The 18,201-nt window shown below is 40.4% G+C and overlaps 2 protein-coding genes across 2 annotated transcripts; one reads left to right on the top strand and one right to left on the bottom strand.

The window, feature by feature from the left end:
• Nucleotides 1-368: 368 nt before the first annotated feature.
• On the bottom strand, nt 369-8,029 carry myadmb (myeloid associated differentiation marker b). Its single transcript, XM_075482199.1, has 2 exons — nt 7,953-8,029; nt 369-2,895 (listed from the first exon to the last, which is right to left on the bottom strand). The coding sequence occupies exon 2, from the start codon at nt 2,792-2,794 to the stop codon at nt 1,913-1,915; it is 882 nt and encodes a 293-aa protein (XP_075338314.1). The 5' UTR covers nt 2,795-2,895; nt 7,953-8,029; the 3' UTR covers nt 369-1,912.
• A 1,535-nt stretch (nt 8,030-9,564) lies between these two features.
• pex19 (peroxisomal biogenesis factor 19) lies at nt 9,565-17,541 on the top strand. Its single transcript, XM_075482823.1, has 8 exons — nt 9,565-9,673; nt 12,230-12,321; nt 12,705-12,867; nt 12,960-13,045; nt 13,138-13,311; nt 13,391-13,561; nt 15,011-15,055; nt 15,975-17,541. Exons 1-8 carry the CDS (start codon nt 9,610-9,612, stop codon nt 16,059-16,061), a joined length of 882 nt encoding a protein of 293 aa, XP_075338938.1. The 5' UTR covers nt 9,565-9,609; the 3' UTR covers nt 16,062-17,541.
• Nucleotides 17,542-18,201: the final 660 nt, after the last annotated feature.

Genomic DNA, 18,201 nt, shown 5'->3' with positions numbered 1-18,201 from the left:
ACCATGTGAAGAAGAATCATTTCTGATCAGGGTCTGACTGCAGACAGAAATAGTTTCAGTTCTTTCTGAACTCTTCATCTGGTTTTAATATTGGAAATGTGTTATTGATTACCTTTGTATTTGTAGAGGGTTTATTCAAGCCATTTTATTTACTCACTGTATGTTTTTGTATTGATTGTGTTTGCGTTGTCACCTGTTATATTTTTCTCCCCATGGCGTCCACTATGCTGCACATCAAACTTGAACTTTAACTAGAGATTTTTTAGTGTGAACGAAGTAAATGGCAATCAAGTAACAATAATACGATATATTTGGATACCTGAAAGTAAAAATCCTGCAGATAAGACATGGAAACACACACAATCATCTGTTTACAATGTGATTTTTATTGAAACACTGGATTACATTTTCCTACAACACTGATGTGGTTTCAAACTTGAAATAGTGAAATGTAAAAAAAAAGGTAAACACTATAACATTGGCAACATCTACAGAGTGAAAAGCGTATTTTTGGTAGTTTTACAGCAAAAGATCCAATTAACAATCACTGAATTTAATGAGGGGTGTTCACTTTGAGTAGACACTTTGGTATTTGGAGACAACAGGAATAAAAACATGCATTAAAAAATGCAAATAATAAATGCACTTTGACTATACTCGTCTTGATTTATTTAAATGAGCAATGCTGCTTCCATATATATTTGCCATTGATTGTAGCTTGCAGATACAAATATATCATTACAGGAACAAAAGCTAGTCTAGCATTCATCATAAACAAAATTTGTACGTCTTCAAGTCTTGAATCATGAAATGGAGCAACTCTGGGAGCATGTGAGTAAGACTGGTGGTGAATATACAATCTGAACAGCTGCTCTGTGGGAACACAAAACTGTCAATAAGTGAAATCTTCATTAAAAGTAGAAACCTTAAAATCTTTGATCACCATTTAGTCATGACTGCATACACCTAACATCTATCATTTTGTCCATGTTTAAACAACAAAATATTCAATGTCAGACCGACACATTGACATGCAATATACAAAAATAGAACAAAACAGAGCAATAAGCCACCATTTACTTTGAGTCTCCTTCACGTATCATCGCAGACAATGTTTACATGTACATATGTAGTACTTTGGGTGTCGTACAGTCGTCCATCAGTGGCTTAACAAAATCAAAAACATTTCAGAGGATATAACAAACGAAACGTTGTGTTTTCTGAAAAAAAATCAGTTGTGTAAATAAGTATTTTCTTACATTTTGTTCTTTCTCTTTTCATGTTGTTTTCATGTTTTTTTCTTGTGATTGTTTTGCTGTTGTGCTTTGTGAAATGTTTCATTACTCTTGTTGTGCTGTTGCATTATCAAACATGTTGCTGTGTTGTCTGGTTTTGTAGTATTTTGTGAATTGTTGTTGTGTTTTGCACCCTATGTGCACTGAAACATATCAACCACAATTTCTACATATGTATTTGTCAGCATCTTTTAAGCCATGATACTCTGGTCTCCGAGAATAAAACTAGACAGGTAACTGGAAGCAACAGTAAGCCTCAGTAATGGAAGGAAACATCATTATACATGTAAACAAGCCATTGATTTCAACTTCACCTCCTTTCTTTTTCTTCTCTAAGATTATCTATAACGCTGTATGCTTCACATAAAATTGAATTTGGCAGGTCAGCAGAGGCAAAAAAAAAAAAGAGAAAAAGGGGCCAAAAGGAGCACAAGATTTGGATGTTGACCAGTTTAACATGTCAATCTCATTCATATCTCAAACTGTTTTGTTCAGAACCAACGCAGGTGGTGAGGACAATATATTCATAATTGACAGCAGTTTTACAGCCTTTAATAAAGTGGCCAAATTCAATCTTATTTGGAGCACACTGCTAGCCCAGCACCCTTTCGGAGCCCTCAAGCTTTGACAAACACTAGACGGGTGGAGTAGATGAGGTCAGCCAAATAGAGGACGAAGTTGACAGCAGTGAGCACAGCTACCGCCATGAGCTTATCCCACGTACACAAACCCTCTTGGCTGCTGCAGTTGTACGGCCGATTTTTTGTTCCGCCGTGCTTGGGGTCAAAGTTGAAGATAGGCCAGATGATGGTGGCTGACAGATAGAGGACCACAGCCAGCAGGGCGTAGCCTGACAGAAAACGGGCAAACGGGAAGGGGAGACAGCCTGTGCATTCGCCAATGCAGAGCAGGATGATGGCCGCTGACAGGATGAAGCAGATGCAGTAGACGGACATGCAGTACTTGAGCGCATCGTGGCGGTCGTACACCACAGGTTCGCTGACGAAAACAAAGATAATGCAGGCCACAAAGGTCTCACAGACTTTCAGCAGGCCGGGAGCTGTGGCCATGTAGCCGGCCACCTCGCCTGGACGTGCCTTGCTGATGCTCACCTCGCTCATGTAGGCAATGGTGGCCAGGCAGGAGAAGACTGTTGACACGATACGGAAGTCACGGACCTCACTCTGGCCTGTGGAACCCTTGAGGAAGTAGAGAGGGAAGATGATGGAAGCGGACAAGCAGAGGAGGGCAGCGTAGCAGGCAAAGGTGATGGGGAAGTTCTTCCAGGAAACGGGGGCACGGGTCTGCAGGCCGAACAACTCCACCAGGATGACGATCAGAGTTCCGGCGAAGCTGAAGGCCCAGCAGAAGATGCACCAGTCTCCTGTGCCGTGGAAGATTCTGGCGCCATGCACGGCCACGGAGAATGCCACACAGGAGAAGGCCAGGGCTGCCAGCCGTGTCCACAGCAGAGGGTTGGAGTGCAGGACTATAGCCATGATGAGATTTCTTATCTAAGAGAAAGATAAGATGACAAGTTTTCTTCCTTTTGGGAGTCACGTTCTTAGATTTTTACCATCAGCCACTGAGGCGGAGAAAACTGTAAAAAGATAAGACAACAAAAGCAGAATTAGTATTCCAGAGTTTGACATACTTTTAAACTTTAAGCTGAAGTACACGCTCCAACCACATGAGGCTAACAGCTTGCAACTCTACCCAAACACACACTCTCCTCCTACATAGCATTTACTCAGGCGCACAATGTTGTTATTGTATTTTATGAATGGTAGACAAAACAACTCAGATCATGAAAACGCATTTCAAAACCACAAATAATGACTGCACTGTTGTCACGCTGGTCACAGCACGTTCGTATCTGGTCAAATCAGCTGGAGAACACTCTCTTTGCTGTTTTTTTCTTCTGGGAGTTTCTGCCTCGTATCAAACTGCAGACCTAACAGCATTCCTGCACTGACTGTTTTCCTCATTCCTCACTGCTCATATCCTTGGTGATAGGAGTGGCGCCGCATCCTCCACCAACTCCACAGTGTGTCTGTCATCATGCTCTAAACATGGCTCTCTTTATTTGTTCCACTACCCAGAGCTGCGTAGAGCTCCAGTTCTGAACTTCAGCACTTTCACAAGTGGAAAAATGTCATAGTACGCAAGTTGGAGAGTCTCTCTAGAGTACAAAATCAGTAATATGTCGTGTTTTTTTAAACAATGTTTTCATAGGTGTGACGGATAGTTCAGCTTTAGGGTGTGGGTTTAAATTTACTGCAGGATGCTGTCCTTTGACCAGAGTAGTGCCTTTACTGTCTCGTCACGTTCTTCCAATTTAAAAAGCACTTCTTCTACTGAATTTTTCCAAGAATTTTGTCATTCAAAACAAGAATTAAGGTTGATATTGTTATTTTTTAAACTCTTTCTACTGTTTTATTTCATTTATCATTTTTGAAATGTGAAACATAAGCTGGTAAAATTTTAAAATGTCTTACTGTTGCCATTCCACTTGCCTTCCTTCAACTTTATTGCTTCCAAAAACTTCAAGTTGGTTTGAATCTTATCTAAATTCTACATTGCAACTTGATAACCAGATGTGGTTAAACTAAATGTTCGCACAGTTCAGCCCCCTATGTTGCCACTGTTTACTGAAACAAACTGAAAGTGTTGCTCTTTCTGCCAACTCTAAAATGTCTCAGCTTGCAGCAAAGCAAGACAAATGTTCTGTTGCTGGCTGCAAGAGAAAATGAAATGTTCTTCTTCTTGAGGCTATTAGAGGTATTTATCCACAGCCAGAGTATTACCTTCAGTAGAAAACGGTCAGCACCCCCAGTTTGAAAAATCAGACAGGAAAATGGCATGGAAGCTAATGTATTGCTGTGAATTGGAAAAATAGCAAAGCATAATTTAAAAAAAGCCTTTATTTGCAGTCAGACCTTTCAAAATGGAGAGTTGAGCCACTGTATCTCTACCAGCAGTGTTCCCAGATATTGTGACACTGACAAGCAACCCGATAATGAAAATAAGCCCAAAATAAGTGCATGCCTTATAATTGTACCTGAAATAAATAAATGTTGGGAATTTTCCTTCATTTTGTGTTTATTTTGTTACACTTTGAGATTAAAAGCTATTGCTTTAGCCTGCAGCTTTTTTAGGTGATTTATGTTGAACACTGAGAATTGCTGTAGGCTACCTGTTTCAAGATAACTGTATTTGTATTTTTTCCCTCAGAGTCAAATATTTACATACGTAGATGTTTGAGTTTTATAGATAAATTTGATTTTGGCCACTACGTCTTAAACAACAAAGTTGCTCTAGAATATCCATTAATCTTGCTATTTGTATTTGTAGCGTCCAAATAAGCAACTACTCTTTAGCAACAAACCAACATACTGAAATGCTAATATTTGTAGGTTTAGCTGACCTGGAAACTCAGCCTACATGCCACCACACTGAACTAGTTGACAAAAACAGTACATTTTAATTCCAGCCATGGCAAACAGTGAAAATATTTATCAGTTGTATCGGCAAATTATATAAACACTTAACAAATAATGCAATGCTTTTCTGCCATCTGTATTACTTTTTGATACCATCATCCTCAAATCTCAGGTAGCATGTTGCGTAGCTAATGTGGCTAAAGCTACTATTGGCTTAGACTGTGAATATTGGGTTGAAAATTGTTTTGGCCACAAGCACCAGCTTCAAGATATTGGTAAATCATAATGTAATATTTTTAATCAGGATAGTCATACAAAAGTTGGCAAACTGACTTGATATTGTCTATTACAGTGCATAGCAATATGTTAGCTAGTAGTTTAGCTAGTGTTTTATTTTTGAGCAGCAAAAACCCTTAAATATTTTCTGATGTTTATATTCAGTAAACTATTATTCAAACCTTTAATTTGTAAGAGAAATAATGTGCTATTACTTGTCTTTCTTAGAAGATGCTTTCCTCAGAGATGTATTTGCCGCTTGACAATTTTTGGATTTTTTTGTATTATTTTAGATAACTTTAATATTTTAAATTGACTTGGCCAAAATGAATGTACATCATAAAACTGAACAGTTAGGGCCTGTTTTCCCCATATAAATGAAATAACAGACCAATATTTTTGCACAACTAACTATTCTCCTGCAGAACAAAAAAATTGTCCTTTTTATGTGATTTTCCTCTCGCTTTCAGCCGCTACACTCAGAGTAAATCTAACAAACTTGTGCCAATAAAAGGTTGTTGTGAGACTATTCCATTTCAAGAATGCAGGTGCTGTTTTAACAAGGACTAAACATTCAGACATGACATCCTTCACTGCACAACCAAGGTTTTTCCTGTTTATATAACTCAAATCGCATCTTGTGCTGCTGCATTTATTGTAATCTAATGAGACAACTGCCATTAGTACAGTACAGCTAATATCATTTTCCTCCACTAATGTGGGGTTCTGTTGAGAGTTGACGCATCATGGTTTACAAAGAATGACTTACTTGTCTCTCCTAGACCAAAAGCTAGTGTTTCTTGACCTATAGAAAGAACTTATTTTGCCACAGGTCTCTTTAAAAAACCTTAACTTAACCGTACTGGAGACTTTAAGCCACAAAAATACACAGTGGACATTTTAAAACATGAAGACACTCCAACCACACTAGTTGCTCTCTCTCCCATCCCTCTTGACATCCGTCCCCCACTTGGCTCCACAAGCACTGAGCTCCTAGTTCCCAGTTTACATAGAGAGACAGAATATAAACAGGGAGAAATGCCCAGTTTACATTAGTCCTATTAAACACCTATGGAGGATTCAAAGCCAGGGGGTGGAAAGCTGAACTGGTGGCACAGCGTGGCAATAAAGCAGAGAAGAAAATGAGAAAGAAGTGGAAAAGTAGACCTGCAAAATGTCCCACAGGATGACTGAGTAGGTAGGGGAGGGGAGGAAAAAAAGGGGAGAACATGGGGGAAGCCCTGTGCCTCAGCCACAAAAGGACACATAGTTTAAACACAGTGACGGAGTGGAATAGCAATAGAGTGAGTCAGCACTGGGCTCCTCTGTTTCACCACTTTTCCTTTCTCCCCACCTCCTCCCTAATTTCTTGTAAGATTTTCCAACTTGCTAATGCATTCCAGATGTGCAACAGCCTTCTGCTGAACAACTGGTAACTTTGTCATATTTGCCAGGTTTTTCCTTCCCTGTTGTTTCCTCTCCATACCTCCCTCCTCAAAGTCTGATTTTTGTGGCTGCTTCTTCTCTTTTCCATCTGTTGTCCCCTTTCACCTCTGTTCAATACTCCCTCTAAAGCTTTACAGTCAGGCTACCAATTATGCTTCATGCTAACCACTCGAAATAAACATATATGGATGGCTGATGGAAAAATCAATCCCGCTGGTGCCACCATGATTGCTTTGCTGCTTATGGCATTAAGTCAGGAAAAGAAATAGCTTCTGAAAATGGCACAAGAGAGAGAAATAGACGTGTGGAAAAAGCATGAAAAACACGACACAGTACTTCCCCAAATGGAAAAGATACTGAAAATAGGTTCACACATTAGAACAGTAAACAGGATGTGATAACATCATGCTTCTCTGTATAGCCACTTTCATATGTGCACATACACAGGGTTAAGATGTTCAGGAAACAAGTGTTTGTCTCAAGCAGAGAGGTCATGCACGTTGTTTGTTTCGTTGTCATGACACAACATCCCTTACTCAATTTCACCTCTAATCCACTTACAGCAGATCCGTGGGTCGAAAACACAAGACGAGCTCTGTTGGCAAACCATCCCAGTGTGCGTTCGCCAGAGCTCAATGCGAGTAAGTTGAGGTTCAAGCAGTGACCTTTCAAACTTTTGCTCAGTTTTTCCAAAGCATAAAAAATTCCAAACTTTCAACATTTTCCATACGTAACAAAATGAAAATGCATTTAGAAAAAGAAAAAAACCCACCACACTTATTCAACAAAGAGAAAAGGTAGGACACAGACCCTCATTTAAATGAAAAACGTATTGGTCAACAAATAAAATCAGTGCCAGAACTATTAAACCATGTTTTGGAAAAAAAAAGTGAGCAAATCCTCCCCTTCAGTGTGAAGAGCATGTGTCAGTGTGAAAGCTGTTTTCAGGCTCAAGCAAAGGTTCATTCATTGACAGTGAAGGTGGGTGTGCCCCCTGCCACACCCTGCTCCCACCACACACAACATAACAGCCTGCTGAGGACAAACTCACATAAACAATCTAAAAACAGACATTCGTGACAAATAATAGCTCTCTTTCGACAGATATCGTAAAAATCCAACTTTAAAATCAACACGTCGATTGCTATAATTGTGAAAAATACTCAAGTTTGTACCAAAAAAAAGACAAAGAATGTACAAAAAGAAGGAAAACTTTCCTGCTTTTTAAAGCTTTTTAAACATCATGTTGTTTCAAGCCCGCAAATGTCTGATGATGTAAAGAAAAACGCTCCAAAAAACAGACATTTCTTTCCACATGTGCGCAGTTTTTATATAGTTCGCGTTTTGAATTCTACATTATTCTGCAGGTAAACAGCACGCAACAAGTTGGATGTTAAATCTTCCCCTTTAACAAACTGAGTGTGCCCACAAAACACTTTGCTTTACCCCAAACATCCCCACATTACTTTGGTTTAATTCAGATGTGACCTACCTTTCTGGTGCTTGGCTGCAGCTGTTCTCTGTTCAGCAGAACATTCAGTTGTAAAGAGTTGCAGCTCTTCAGCCCCCTGGCTGGATTTACTAGCAGCCCAAAGGAGCAGCTCCCCGCCCAGAAAACCAAATTAGGCATTAACATACTGCACCGTTACTCACATCTGTCTGAACTCCACCTCCTCCACCCTGCTCGTGACCGGAGACGGGTCTGCCTACACCCACAGTGCAGAAGAGGCTATTCCCTCCCGAATAGAGATATTCTCCACTAGCTTCCTGCATTTTAAAATTTAAGAGCTAATAACTGCTGTTTCTTGAATCAAACACTAAGTTATTTAGAATTGAATAGAAAAATACTTTATTCATCCCCCAATGGGGGGAATTAAAAAACGTGATCATTTCATTAGCCTTGTGCACTTCAAATAAATGTGATTTTAATTCTTCCAGAGTGGCCAAAACATCTAAACATGTGCAAATTGTCGGGCATGAAAACTGAAAAAATTGTGTACTATTAACGTTTAAACCAAAAAAAAAGGAAGGAGCTTGTTAATTAATTCAGAAATGCATTCATACAGTTTTGGAAACCCCCGTGAAGCATTACTAATCTTTTTTTTTTAATGTCGTCATTGTTTGCGTCCTGTTTGCGATAGCGTTTCTATCGACACGAGCCGAAATGATGCTAGATATTTATCAAAGCTATACTCTGAAACTTTGTGCTCGGAGGTTATTTGTATACGTTGCCTGGCAACAGCAGCAGTAACCCCTGGCAACCACATTTATTTAGAGTTGAAAAAAAATCACACGTTTCCTGACCAAGAGAGGAAAATCTACCATCACATGCACTTTCTGACAAGATTTCTTTATCTAGATAAAATGGCTCACTGTTTTTACAGTTAAAATTTGCAATTTCCTTCCAGTCAGAGACTACACACTGCGTGAGTATGTAGAAAACAGCAATCAGACAACAGCAGTTGCACAGGGTGTATTCGAGTAATTTAACTTTTTCTTTGAAAGATGATAAGCCTGTATTGATTTGAAAGTTAATCAGTTGAGTATCATGATGCCTTTGTATGTGTTGCATTGAAACACTCTGTTATAGTCGAGTAACTACAGCTTTCTGGCATATAAATAACGACAGATAAGGTATTTGTAAATAGATAATTGTGGAATAGGAGTATAAAGCCATGAAACGGGGAAAAACACAAGTGTATTTCTTTGAAACTCCGGGAAAAGACCAAGATTCCACTTCCGCAAATGACAAACTGCAAACATGACCACGATTTCTGGGCTTGCTGATGCTTATTATGAGGAAATCTGTGAGTAAGACATTTCTAAATGAACACAGTAGTTTGAGAGCTTTGTTCTTTTGTTCCAAAACTGAGCTTAAAAAAAAAATCTTTAAAAAAACTATTGAAGCAAAACAACAAGGACCTCAATTAAAAAAAAAACAACAACAAACTAACAAGAACAACAATTATTTTTTCTCTTTCGAAAATAAGCATGTTGTTACTTTTTGTAATTTTTACTCGTGCCACCAGGCGGCGCCAGATTTCAAACCAAACTGAAAGGCTGTGACGTAGAAGTGTCGTCGACGGTTTTACAACAGAAACGTCAATATTCTGAGACCTTCAGTTGGTGGCTGCAGTTTGGAGAACATCATGGCGTCAGGAACGGGAGAGTCGGCCAGTGGACACGATGCAGAACTGGACGAATTATTGGACAGTGAGTGGTGACATTAAGGTGTACACGAGGGGATCTTTTTTTCGCAGATTAGTGCGGTTTCTGCTGGTGTTGAAGCGGATGGGTATTGTCGCCGGGACCCCGCTCTGTTTCACTGTGTCAGCGGTTCAGCTGCTCGGTGGGACCTCCGGACCGGAGGCTCCGGTGAAGTAACGTTAACAGTTAACAGTTGAACGGCCGCTCGTGGCATTCCGCATTATGGAAAAATAAAGCAAAGACAACTCGTCGTCTCAAAGTTTGACAACCTTTGTTTACAGGTTGAGCCCAGTTTGTGCGGCGCGCAGGTGGACTGTAACTAAACAGGCCTGTTTACTCCAGGGCTGTATTTCAGTAGTCGATTTGAGTTACTTGTACTTGAGTATCTAATGTTTGTGAAACTACAACACTGCGTTCCAGGGATAAATATTGTAGTTTAACTCGATGGCTTGTAGTTTTTTCAAGACGTATGTGGAACAAACGGGGCCCTGAGCACAGATTTAGTTCAAATACCTGTTGGGACAGCTAGATACAATGCAGATGTCTTAAGGTTTTTGATGGTTGTTTTTACAGTGATTCTGAGACTTTTTGTACTAACTTTGCTTCAAACTGTGTCTCTTTTTGCTTACTTTATGCATCTGTAACAAATTTGTGTTCCATGCTGGTTATTTTGCAGTCAGTAGAGACTAATGTTAACAATCCCTGTAAACAGAAGCCCTGTTGTTATTGTTTTATGTACATCTTTTAATCTAAAATGAGATATGTATGCATATAAAAGTATATGTATATAACAGAGGTGGTGGTTGCTCTACAGGTGGTACATATATGACATAACACTTGATATATAACTCTTCAAATACACTGCCTGGCCAACAAAAAAGTTGCCAACTGGATTTAACTAAGCAAAATAGGTAAGAGCCTCCTATTGGACAATTACTGCATGGGCGATTATCTTTCAGCTGGCAACAAGTTAACCCCAACTGAAGCAATTTGTAGCTTTTCATTTCTTAAACAACCATGTTGAAAGATGCATCCCGTGGTTGTGGAAAAGATGTTAGTCTGTTTGAGAAGGATCAAATCATTGGCATGCATCTAGCAGAGAAAACATCGAAGGAGATTGCAGAAACTACTAAAATTGGGTTAAGAGCCGTCCAACGCATTCTTAAAAACTGGAAGGATAGTGGGGAACCATCATCTTCGAGGGAGAAATGTGGTCGGAAAGAAATCCTAACCGATCGTGATCGGCGATCACTTAAACGTTTGGTGAAATCAAATCACAGAAAAACAACAGTAGAACTCAGGGCTATGTTTTATAGTGAAAGTAAGAGCATTTCCACACGCACAATGCAAAGGGAACTCAAAGGATTGGGACAGAACAGCTGTGTAGCCCTAAGAAAACCACTTATCAGTGAGGCTAATCGGGAAAAAAGGCTAGGGAGCAGAAAGATTGGACTCTGGAGCAATGGAAGAAGGTCGTGTGGTCTGATGAGTCCAGATTTACTCTGTTCCAGAGTGATGGGCGCATCAGGGTAAGAAGAGAGGCAGATGAAGTGCTGCACCCATCATGCCTGGTGCCTACTGTACAAGCTCTGATCTGGGGTTGCTGCAGTTGGTCGGGTCGAGGTTCGGCAACATTATGCGCCCAAAGAATGAGGTCAGCTGACTACCTAAATATACTGAATGACCAGATTATTCCATCAATGGATTTTTTTCTTCCATGATGGCACGGGCATATTCCAAGATGACAATGCCAGGATTCATCGGGCTCAAATTGTGAAAGAGAGGTTCAGGGAGCATGAGACATAATTTTCACACATGGGTTGGCCACCACAGAGTCCAGACTTTAACCCCATTGAGCATCTTTGGGATGTGCTGGAGAAGGCTTTACGCAGTGGTCCGACTCTCCCATCATCAATACAAGATCTTGGTGAAAAAATAATGCAACACTGGACGGAAATAAATATTGTGACATTGCAGAATCTTATCGAAACAATGCCACACCGAATGAGTGCCGTAATCAAAGCTAAAGGCGGTCCAACGACCTTGGACCGAGTGTGTGACTTTTTTTTGTAGGTGGCGACTTTTCTTTTGGCCAGGCAGTGTATTATCAAGTATGGTTTTTATTCTATCTTTTTTGACGGGGAGGGGGGAAAAAGATTAATTTCGGGGGATAAAAATGTTTTAATACGCAGGAAGCTCTGGCACAAACAGAACTGACCCTTACATCAGCTTAAATGCAACACTTTATGTCATCTCGACTGCATCACTGACTATTTATTTTCAAGAAAACAAATCATAAAGTCAAACTTTTTGTTTAAACAAAGAGGCCAAATGAATAAATCCCTTCATATGAACCATTTCCTTTCGAATAAAAGAATAGTTTTATATGTCTGTAGGCTGAACTGTTCATCACTAAAACATTTATCAGTATGTTGAGATAAGGAATAACCTGCATGTTGACTTTAGTTATTTGGTTGCCACTTCTAATGAGCTGATAGTGGAATAAGTGTACACTTACTGGCCAGCGACCGGCTCAGTTGTGATGTCATCTCTTTCCTTCAGGTGCGCTGGATGACTTTGACAAGGCGTCTGCTCCTCCAGCTCCAGCTGAACCTGCAGCTGCTTCCTCTTCAGCCGGCGCCGGTTCAGAGAAGGTCTGCATCTGGTTCCGTCTGCTTTTCTCTGCGACTGTCTTCTTGTGTTCTCTCTCTTGTCTGGAGCGTACAGATGCTCTTTGTTCAGGTTGTGAAAGATTTTCAGCTCAGCTGGTCACAACAAGTTTGGTATTTAAGATATTTTAGATATATTATTTCAAGAACTAAAGAAATAGTTTTGTAGCTGTAGCTTTTTTCTTTAGCTGTGGCAGAAAGTGAGATCTGTGTCTAGTTAATTGAGGGGAAAATAGTTTTAAAGTCTGAAACTAAATTGGCAAGATGGAAAGGAAATGTAAAAGTTTTTCAGGTTATATAAAGCAGTTGTTAAGTGCAGCCCGTCATCACTTCAGTATAATGTTCTACTTATGCTTTTCCACTTGTAGCCGCCTCTGCTTGAGGACTCCAAACTCTTTGAGACCCTCTTTGAGGGGGACATGGCTGCCCAGGCCAGGGAGGAATGGGAGAAGGCCATGACAGAGCTGGCCCAAGAGGAGCCAGAACTGCTTCAGCACTTCCATAAACTGTCCGAGGCTGCAGGCAAAGTTGGTAAGAGTCATCATTTATTTGTGATTTATCTATAATCTTTGTCTCACTCTGGTGTTCATGTACTTTAAATGTTATCTTCATATTCTCAACAGGCACCGACACTGCCTCCCAACAAGAGTTCACCTCCTGTCTTAAAGAAACCCTCCGTGGCCTTGCAAAAAATGCTGACAACCTGCAGGTGGGTCCAGTAGGTAATGAACAATCATTTTGAAGCTGTCAGATGGAAGTTAAACCTATTCTTTTTGGACGATCTGTGTTGGATCCTATCAGTCCTCCGGACTAGCTGGAGACGACCTGGTCAAGACTCTTGAAGGCCTGGGGTTGGATGAAGGCAGTGAAGGAGGTGGTGAGGATGGGAACATCCTGCCCATCATGCAGTCCATCATGCAGAATCTTCTCTCTAAGGAAGTGCTTTATCCATCTCTCAAAGAGATCACCACCAAGGTGTGTGTCTCTGCTTTATCAGCAGATACTCTTCAGCGTAACCATCGGTGTATGTAGTAACTGTAACTTCCCTTCGCAGTACCCAGAGTGGCTGGAGACCAATAGGTCAAGCCTTAGTTCAGAGGACTACCAGCGCTATGAGCAGCAGGCCAAAATCATGGGCGAGATCTGCAAGCTCTTTGAGAAGGAGGAGGAGCGTGTAGAAGACAAAGAGAGAACATTCGAGAGCGTCATGGACCTGATGCAGAAGGTGACGCATCTCTTGTCACACACAGCAGCCGAACATTAGATTATAGATGTTAAAGACAAAAGTAAACAGATTATGTTTTGATTTTTCCGACCGCCTTTTGACAGATTTAAATGTTAAAATCTTTACATGCATCTCGTTGTTGGTGTTTGGAAACCAGCTCTATTGTAACGCTCGTGTTTTATCAAGAGTCTCGTAGCTGCAGCATTTATTTGGGCACCAACTATTTTTCTAGTGGAACTGTAGTAGGCTAGTTTGGGTTAAAGCCAGTGGTGGAAAGCTTCCAGTGCAGACACCGCACAAGTCTTTACCAAATTTAAAGTAAAGGCACTTAGATTAAAATGAGGATTACTAAAAAAAAGTAAAGCCTCAAATGTTTTTTTTGCAGTAACTTGGCAGGCGGGTAGTCTGTGAGCAACATGCCGTCCTTGTTCTTATCATGACTGATGGTTGTCTTGTTTGGCTTATTGTCATGTAACAGAAGGATTTTGGAACAGACGGGTATCTGAATGCCCCTGCAAAATGTCTGCGATCTCTGGACTCTGTGTACCATGGTGCCCTGAGATCTGTTACAAAGCACTGACTCCCCACTCTACCTTTATATGGCAGAGTTGAGTGGCCTTCATTGGCTGCACGTCATCTCTCACATTGGCCCACTTTTATATTTATATATAAAGCCGTTTTAGGCCTACTCCCCCAATATTTATGTGGCTATATTACAAGAACCCAGAGTCCTTACTCTGTACGCACCAACGACCGCTGTCTATTAAATGTCCCCAAAGTTCGCACTGAATTCGGCAAGCACTCCTTTGTGCATTTTGCACCCGCTGCTTTCACTGCAGAACACTCTGAACCTGAAGGAACTAGTTTCTTTTGGAACATTTAAAAACCCTGTGAGTAACTTGGAATCAGCCTCATTATGTTTTTGCTCCTGCTTTACATGAAAGCCCCATTATTTAACTTTTTTGCACTGATCTGACTGTATTTGTATTTGTTTTTTTTGTTGTTGTTTTGTTGTTCTTGGCCAGGCTTTGCTTGGGAAAGAGATCCTTGTGTCTCAATGGGACTGACCTGGTTAAATCATGGCTAAATGAAATAAATAAATAAAAAATCTCCCTGATGGAACTGTAAAAATATTGGATGCATAAAACCTTTGCACAGTATCACTTTGATTAGCTGATAAGCCTCAATGATGCAGGTACTAAAGTCCCCTGATTCAAATCTGCCAGTACGAGAAAAGATGTTAAAATCCACATTCAAGTGATGTAGAAGGTTCATTCATTTATTAGATTTGTGGACGGGTTTTAACACCTGGGTTGAAGAGAGGTAGGAGGTACATGCTGTTGAAGACCTGAAAGAGACGGACATAAAAACTGTTGTTTTTATGAAGGAATGTAGACAGTAAAGATAAAGAATGAAACCGATCACTGATCGTTATTGTTTTACTTACAGTTGCAAGATCTCGGCCAGCCGCCCAAGGAGTTAGCAGGAGACACGGTGAGTTACAGCTGTCAATCTGTTTGTGTAGCCTGTAATAATCCTGTGTGGTCTTGAAGAACTCGTCGGGGTGTTTTCAGATTTGATTTGGAACAATTAAAAAAAGGGCCACATGAGGCGCAGTGAAGCGGTTAACTCGACTGTCAGAACGACCGTTCACGAGACTTTTCTCCGTTCTTTTTATTCACGTAAACCCAAATCATCCGAGTGTGTTTGAGTTTAAAAAGTTGACAATTTTTCTCCCAAATAAAGCGAACTAACAGGAGCATCAAGAGCTGTTTTTTTTTTTTTTTTTTTTTTATGTTAACTTTATATAAATAAAAAAATAAGTACAAGCAAGTGTGAAGCATCTTTGTAAGGCTCGTTTTGCTCTTAGCTCGTCTGATCTGGACTTTTAGACCCTCACTTTGAGTGGAACAAAAGTTACAGGTATGAAACCCGCCCTGTACCGCTCTCCGGACAGAACGACACAATCTTGTTGCAACCAAAAGAGTTTACACCAGGCTGCTGTTGGGTCCAAAAGAAAAACTGAGCCACATTAAAGCATGAAATGAGGAGGAAGAAAAACATACAAATACCAACAGGTACAAATATTCACTGAATTCTCGCTCTGATGTTTACTGTCCAAAAAGAAACAAAAGCTTGATTTAACACCTTAAAAAGTACCAACAGTTTCTCTGTTTATTTTTAGATGAGACATGAGAGTGCTTAAAGTCGGATGTAGCAAACGTAGATGATGATTAAAAAGAATGCATAAATCAATCAGATGCATTCAGGTTGAAAAACTGGAAGCCTGGTTCAGGTTGTCGAGTGTGAAAAGGCCTTGAAAACAGAGTTGAGCGGAAGTGTGTGAAGAAGATAGAGTATTTTAGATGGTTTCCTCATGACTGAATTCTTCCTCTCTCTTCTTCCCCTCCAGCCTCCTGGCTTTAACTTTGACATGGAGTCTCTCAACCTCCCAGGAGGGCCTGGAGCCGGGGCGGCAGAGCAGTGCTCCATCATGTGAGGAGGTGGCGGTGCGGTCCATCAGAAGTTCTGGAGTCAAACTGTCCCTCTGTGTTTGTCAGCAGCAAAGAGGGACGACAGAGTGTGAAACAAAGGTCAGGAAGGAGTCGCACCAGACCATCGACACAGTTCTCCTTTAGGAAGAAGGTGTGCGCAGACAAGAGGAGCCACGAAAAACAACAGAAAAAGACCCACTCAAACACACTTCTTCTCTGTAAAATCACTGAACGCACAACTGAGAACGTCTGATCTTTTCTGCCACAGTTTGTCAGCAGTTGCCACAGCTCCTTCACCGATAATTTTAACCGGATTCCGCTCAGAAGAAATGACCACCGCCGTTCTTCTTGTTTTTTTTACATACCGTTTAGCCTCATGGTAAATTCTATCACGCCACTTCACGGGTTCAAACGGTGCCTTTTTTCAGAATGAACTTAAGTTATTGTTTTAGGTTTTATTAAAGTGAAGATTCTGCTTTCATTCTGCTCAGCCACTCGGGTTATAGTTTTAGAAAAAACATGGATTTACAACGTCATGCCAGGTATACACGAAATAAGTCACATTTTTTTTCGGTAATAAATAAAAAACGTAATATCTGTACAGGATTAAAATCATTAAGACGATTATTAACAAACAAGAAGACTTGAAACAAATAAATGTATGTTTGTCAATTATTTAAAAAATTAAAAGACCCGAAAGAAGTTAGCGCCTTGTTAGGTTTCCAGCACCTTTAATGAGACCCATTCCTAACTTGTTATTCCCCATTCCCAAGTATTGATTTGAAGTGACGTACATTATTATTCCCGGATGCCTTTGCTGTGGTTGCGGTGATCATTACAGTGTTGAGTTACTGTGCAAAGTGCTTCCTATGTGATTCCCAGTGTGTTTAATGTACAGTGGTGGTTCCTTTTGGTTTGGAGTCCCTGCTGGAAAAGACAAATATTTGATAGTATGAGCCCAAGTCCATTAAAGGACACCATGTTCTTTTCAGAAAGGGTGACGGGCAGAGTAGCAAACATCACAATGTGTCACACGAGGACAGAAACATGTCTGTAATCCATGCAGATGCTCTGCTGGGTAAAACACTAACAGCCTGACGTTAGCACTTTTTGGCGGCGGTTGCCGGGTTTGTTTGCTACAGCGGCTGCTATTGCCAGTGGACAAAAGTTTGCCTCCGTTACCACATAGAGAGGTCCAGAAATGACACGACCATCAGCCCATCAATAACTACAATAAAAGGGTACTTTCAAAGGATTGAGTCAGCTGTGCACTGAAAAGAGATTAGATTTACATCAAACAGCTGAGGGGAGGCTGCTGTGGAGGGTTATAAAGACCTGTGTTTTTAATCACGGGGCGGTGGGGTGCAAGCTTTTCAGCTCTCAGGGCCGACGGAAACCCACAGAACTGTTAAAGAAAATGAAAACCTGTCATTTGACACCACTTTGTTTTGTAAATATATTAATTAAAACGGTGATATCATGCAACTTGTTTTGGTCCTGTGGGTTATTTGCCTTCTTTGTTCCTACATTAGTTTTACCATCTAATAAAACTTACTTTTTACCTATTTATATTTTACTCTTCACGTTCACTTCTTTACAGGCACATATTGTACTTTTGTCGACTTCGTTTTGTGGGCTGCAGTTCAATTTTAAATCCTTAATAGTCACCACATTATACGACATAGTGCATTGCTTTACATTGAATCATTCTCTAACAATATGTGAGATCTGAAATGAAGTAACTTTCCTTTAAATGACCAGAACATGAAACTCCAGATGGATCTGAAGCAGCGCACAATAGCTATGAAACATTCATGTTTCCACTTGCAAGAAAATATTGTGAAACGTTCAAAGTTACGAGGATTTCTGCAATAATTACATAAACTTTGGTCTTGAGTTACAATTCCAGGCAAAAGTGAAAAAACTCTTGAATTTTTCTGTAACAGACCCCATTATGTGTTTTCTGTAGTTGCTCAGAAGGCTTGCAAAGCATTTATGAGGAATTTTGAATCCTTCTTCCTCACGAAACTGCTTTATTTAATCTGTATCTTTGCGATAGCTTTATTGGAGAATCCTCTTCAATTGGATTCTGGTCAGGACTCTGAGTTGGACACCCGTCCACCTTTCCATCTGTCTTCCGTCTTT

This window comes from Odontesthes bonariensis, chromosome 14 (assembly GCF_027942865.1).
Source record: "Odontesthes bonariensis isolate fOdoBon6 chromosome 14, fOdoBon6.hap1, whole genome shotgun sequence".
NCBI lineage: Eukaryota > Metazoa > Chordata > Actinopteri > Atheriniformes > Atherinopsidae > Odontesthes > Odontesthes bonariensis.
Note: the sequence above shows the minus strand (reverse complement) of the source record. Positions and strands in the feature narration are given on the sequence as shown.

Excerpts from the sequence above, each read along its gene's own strand:
- myadmb (XM_075482199.1), bottom strand. The coding sequence starts at position 2,794 with ATGGCTATAGTCCTGCACTCCAACCCTCTGCTGTGGACACGGCTGGCA.
- pex19 (XM_075482823.1), top strand. The coding sequence starts at position 9,610 with ATGGCGTCAGGAACGGGAGAGTCGGCCAGTGGACACGATGCAGAACTG. Across the intron at positions 13,562-15,010 it reads TCATGGACCTGATGCAGAAG|TTGCAAGATCTCGGCCAGCC; the intron begins GTGACGCATCTC and ends TTTTACTTACAG. Across the intron at positions 15,056-15,974 it reads AGGAGTTAGCAGGAGACACG|CCTCCTGGCTTTAACTTTGA; the intron begins GTGAGTTACAGC and ends CTTCCCCTCCAG.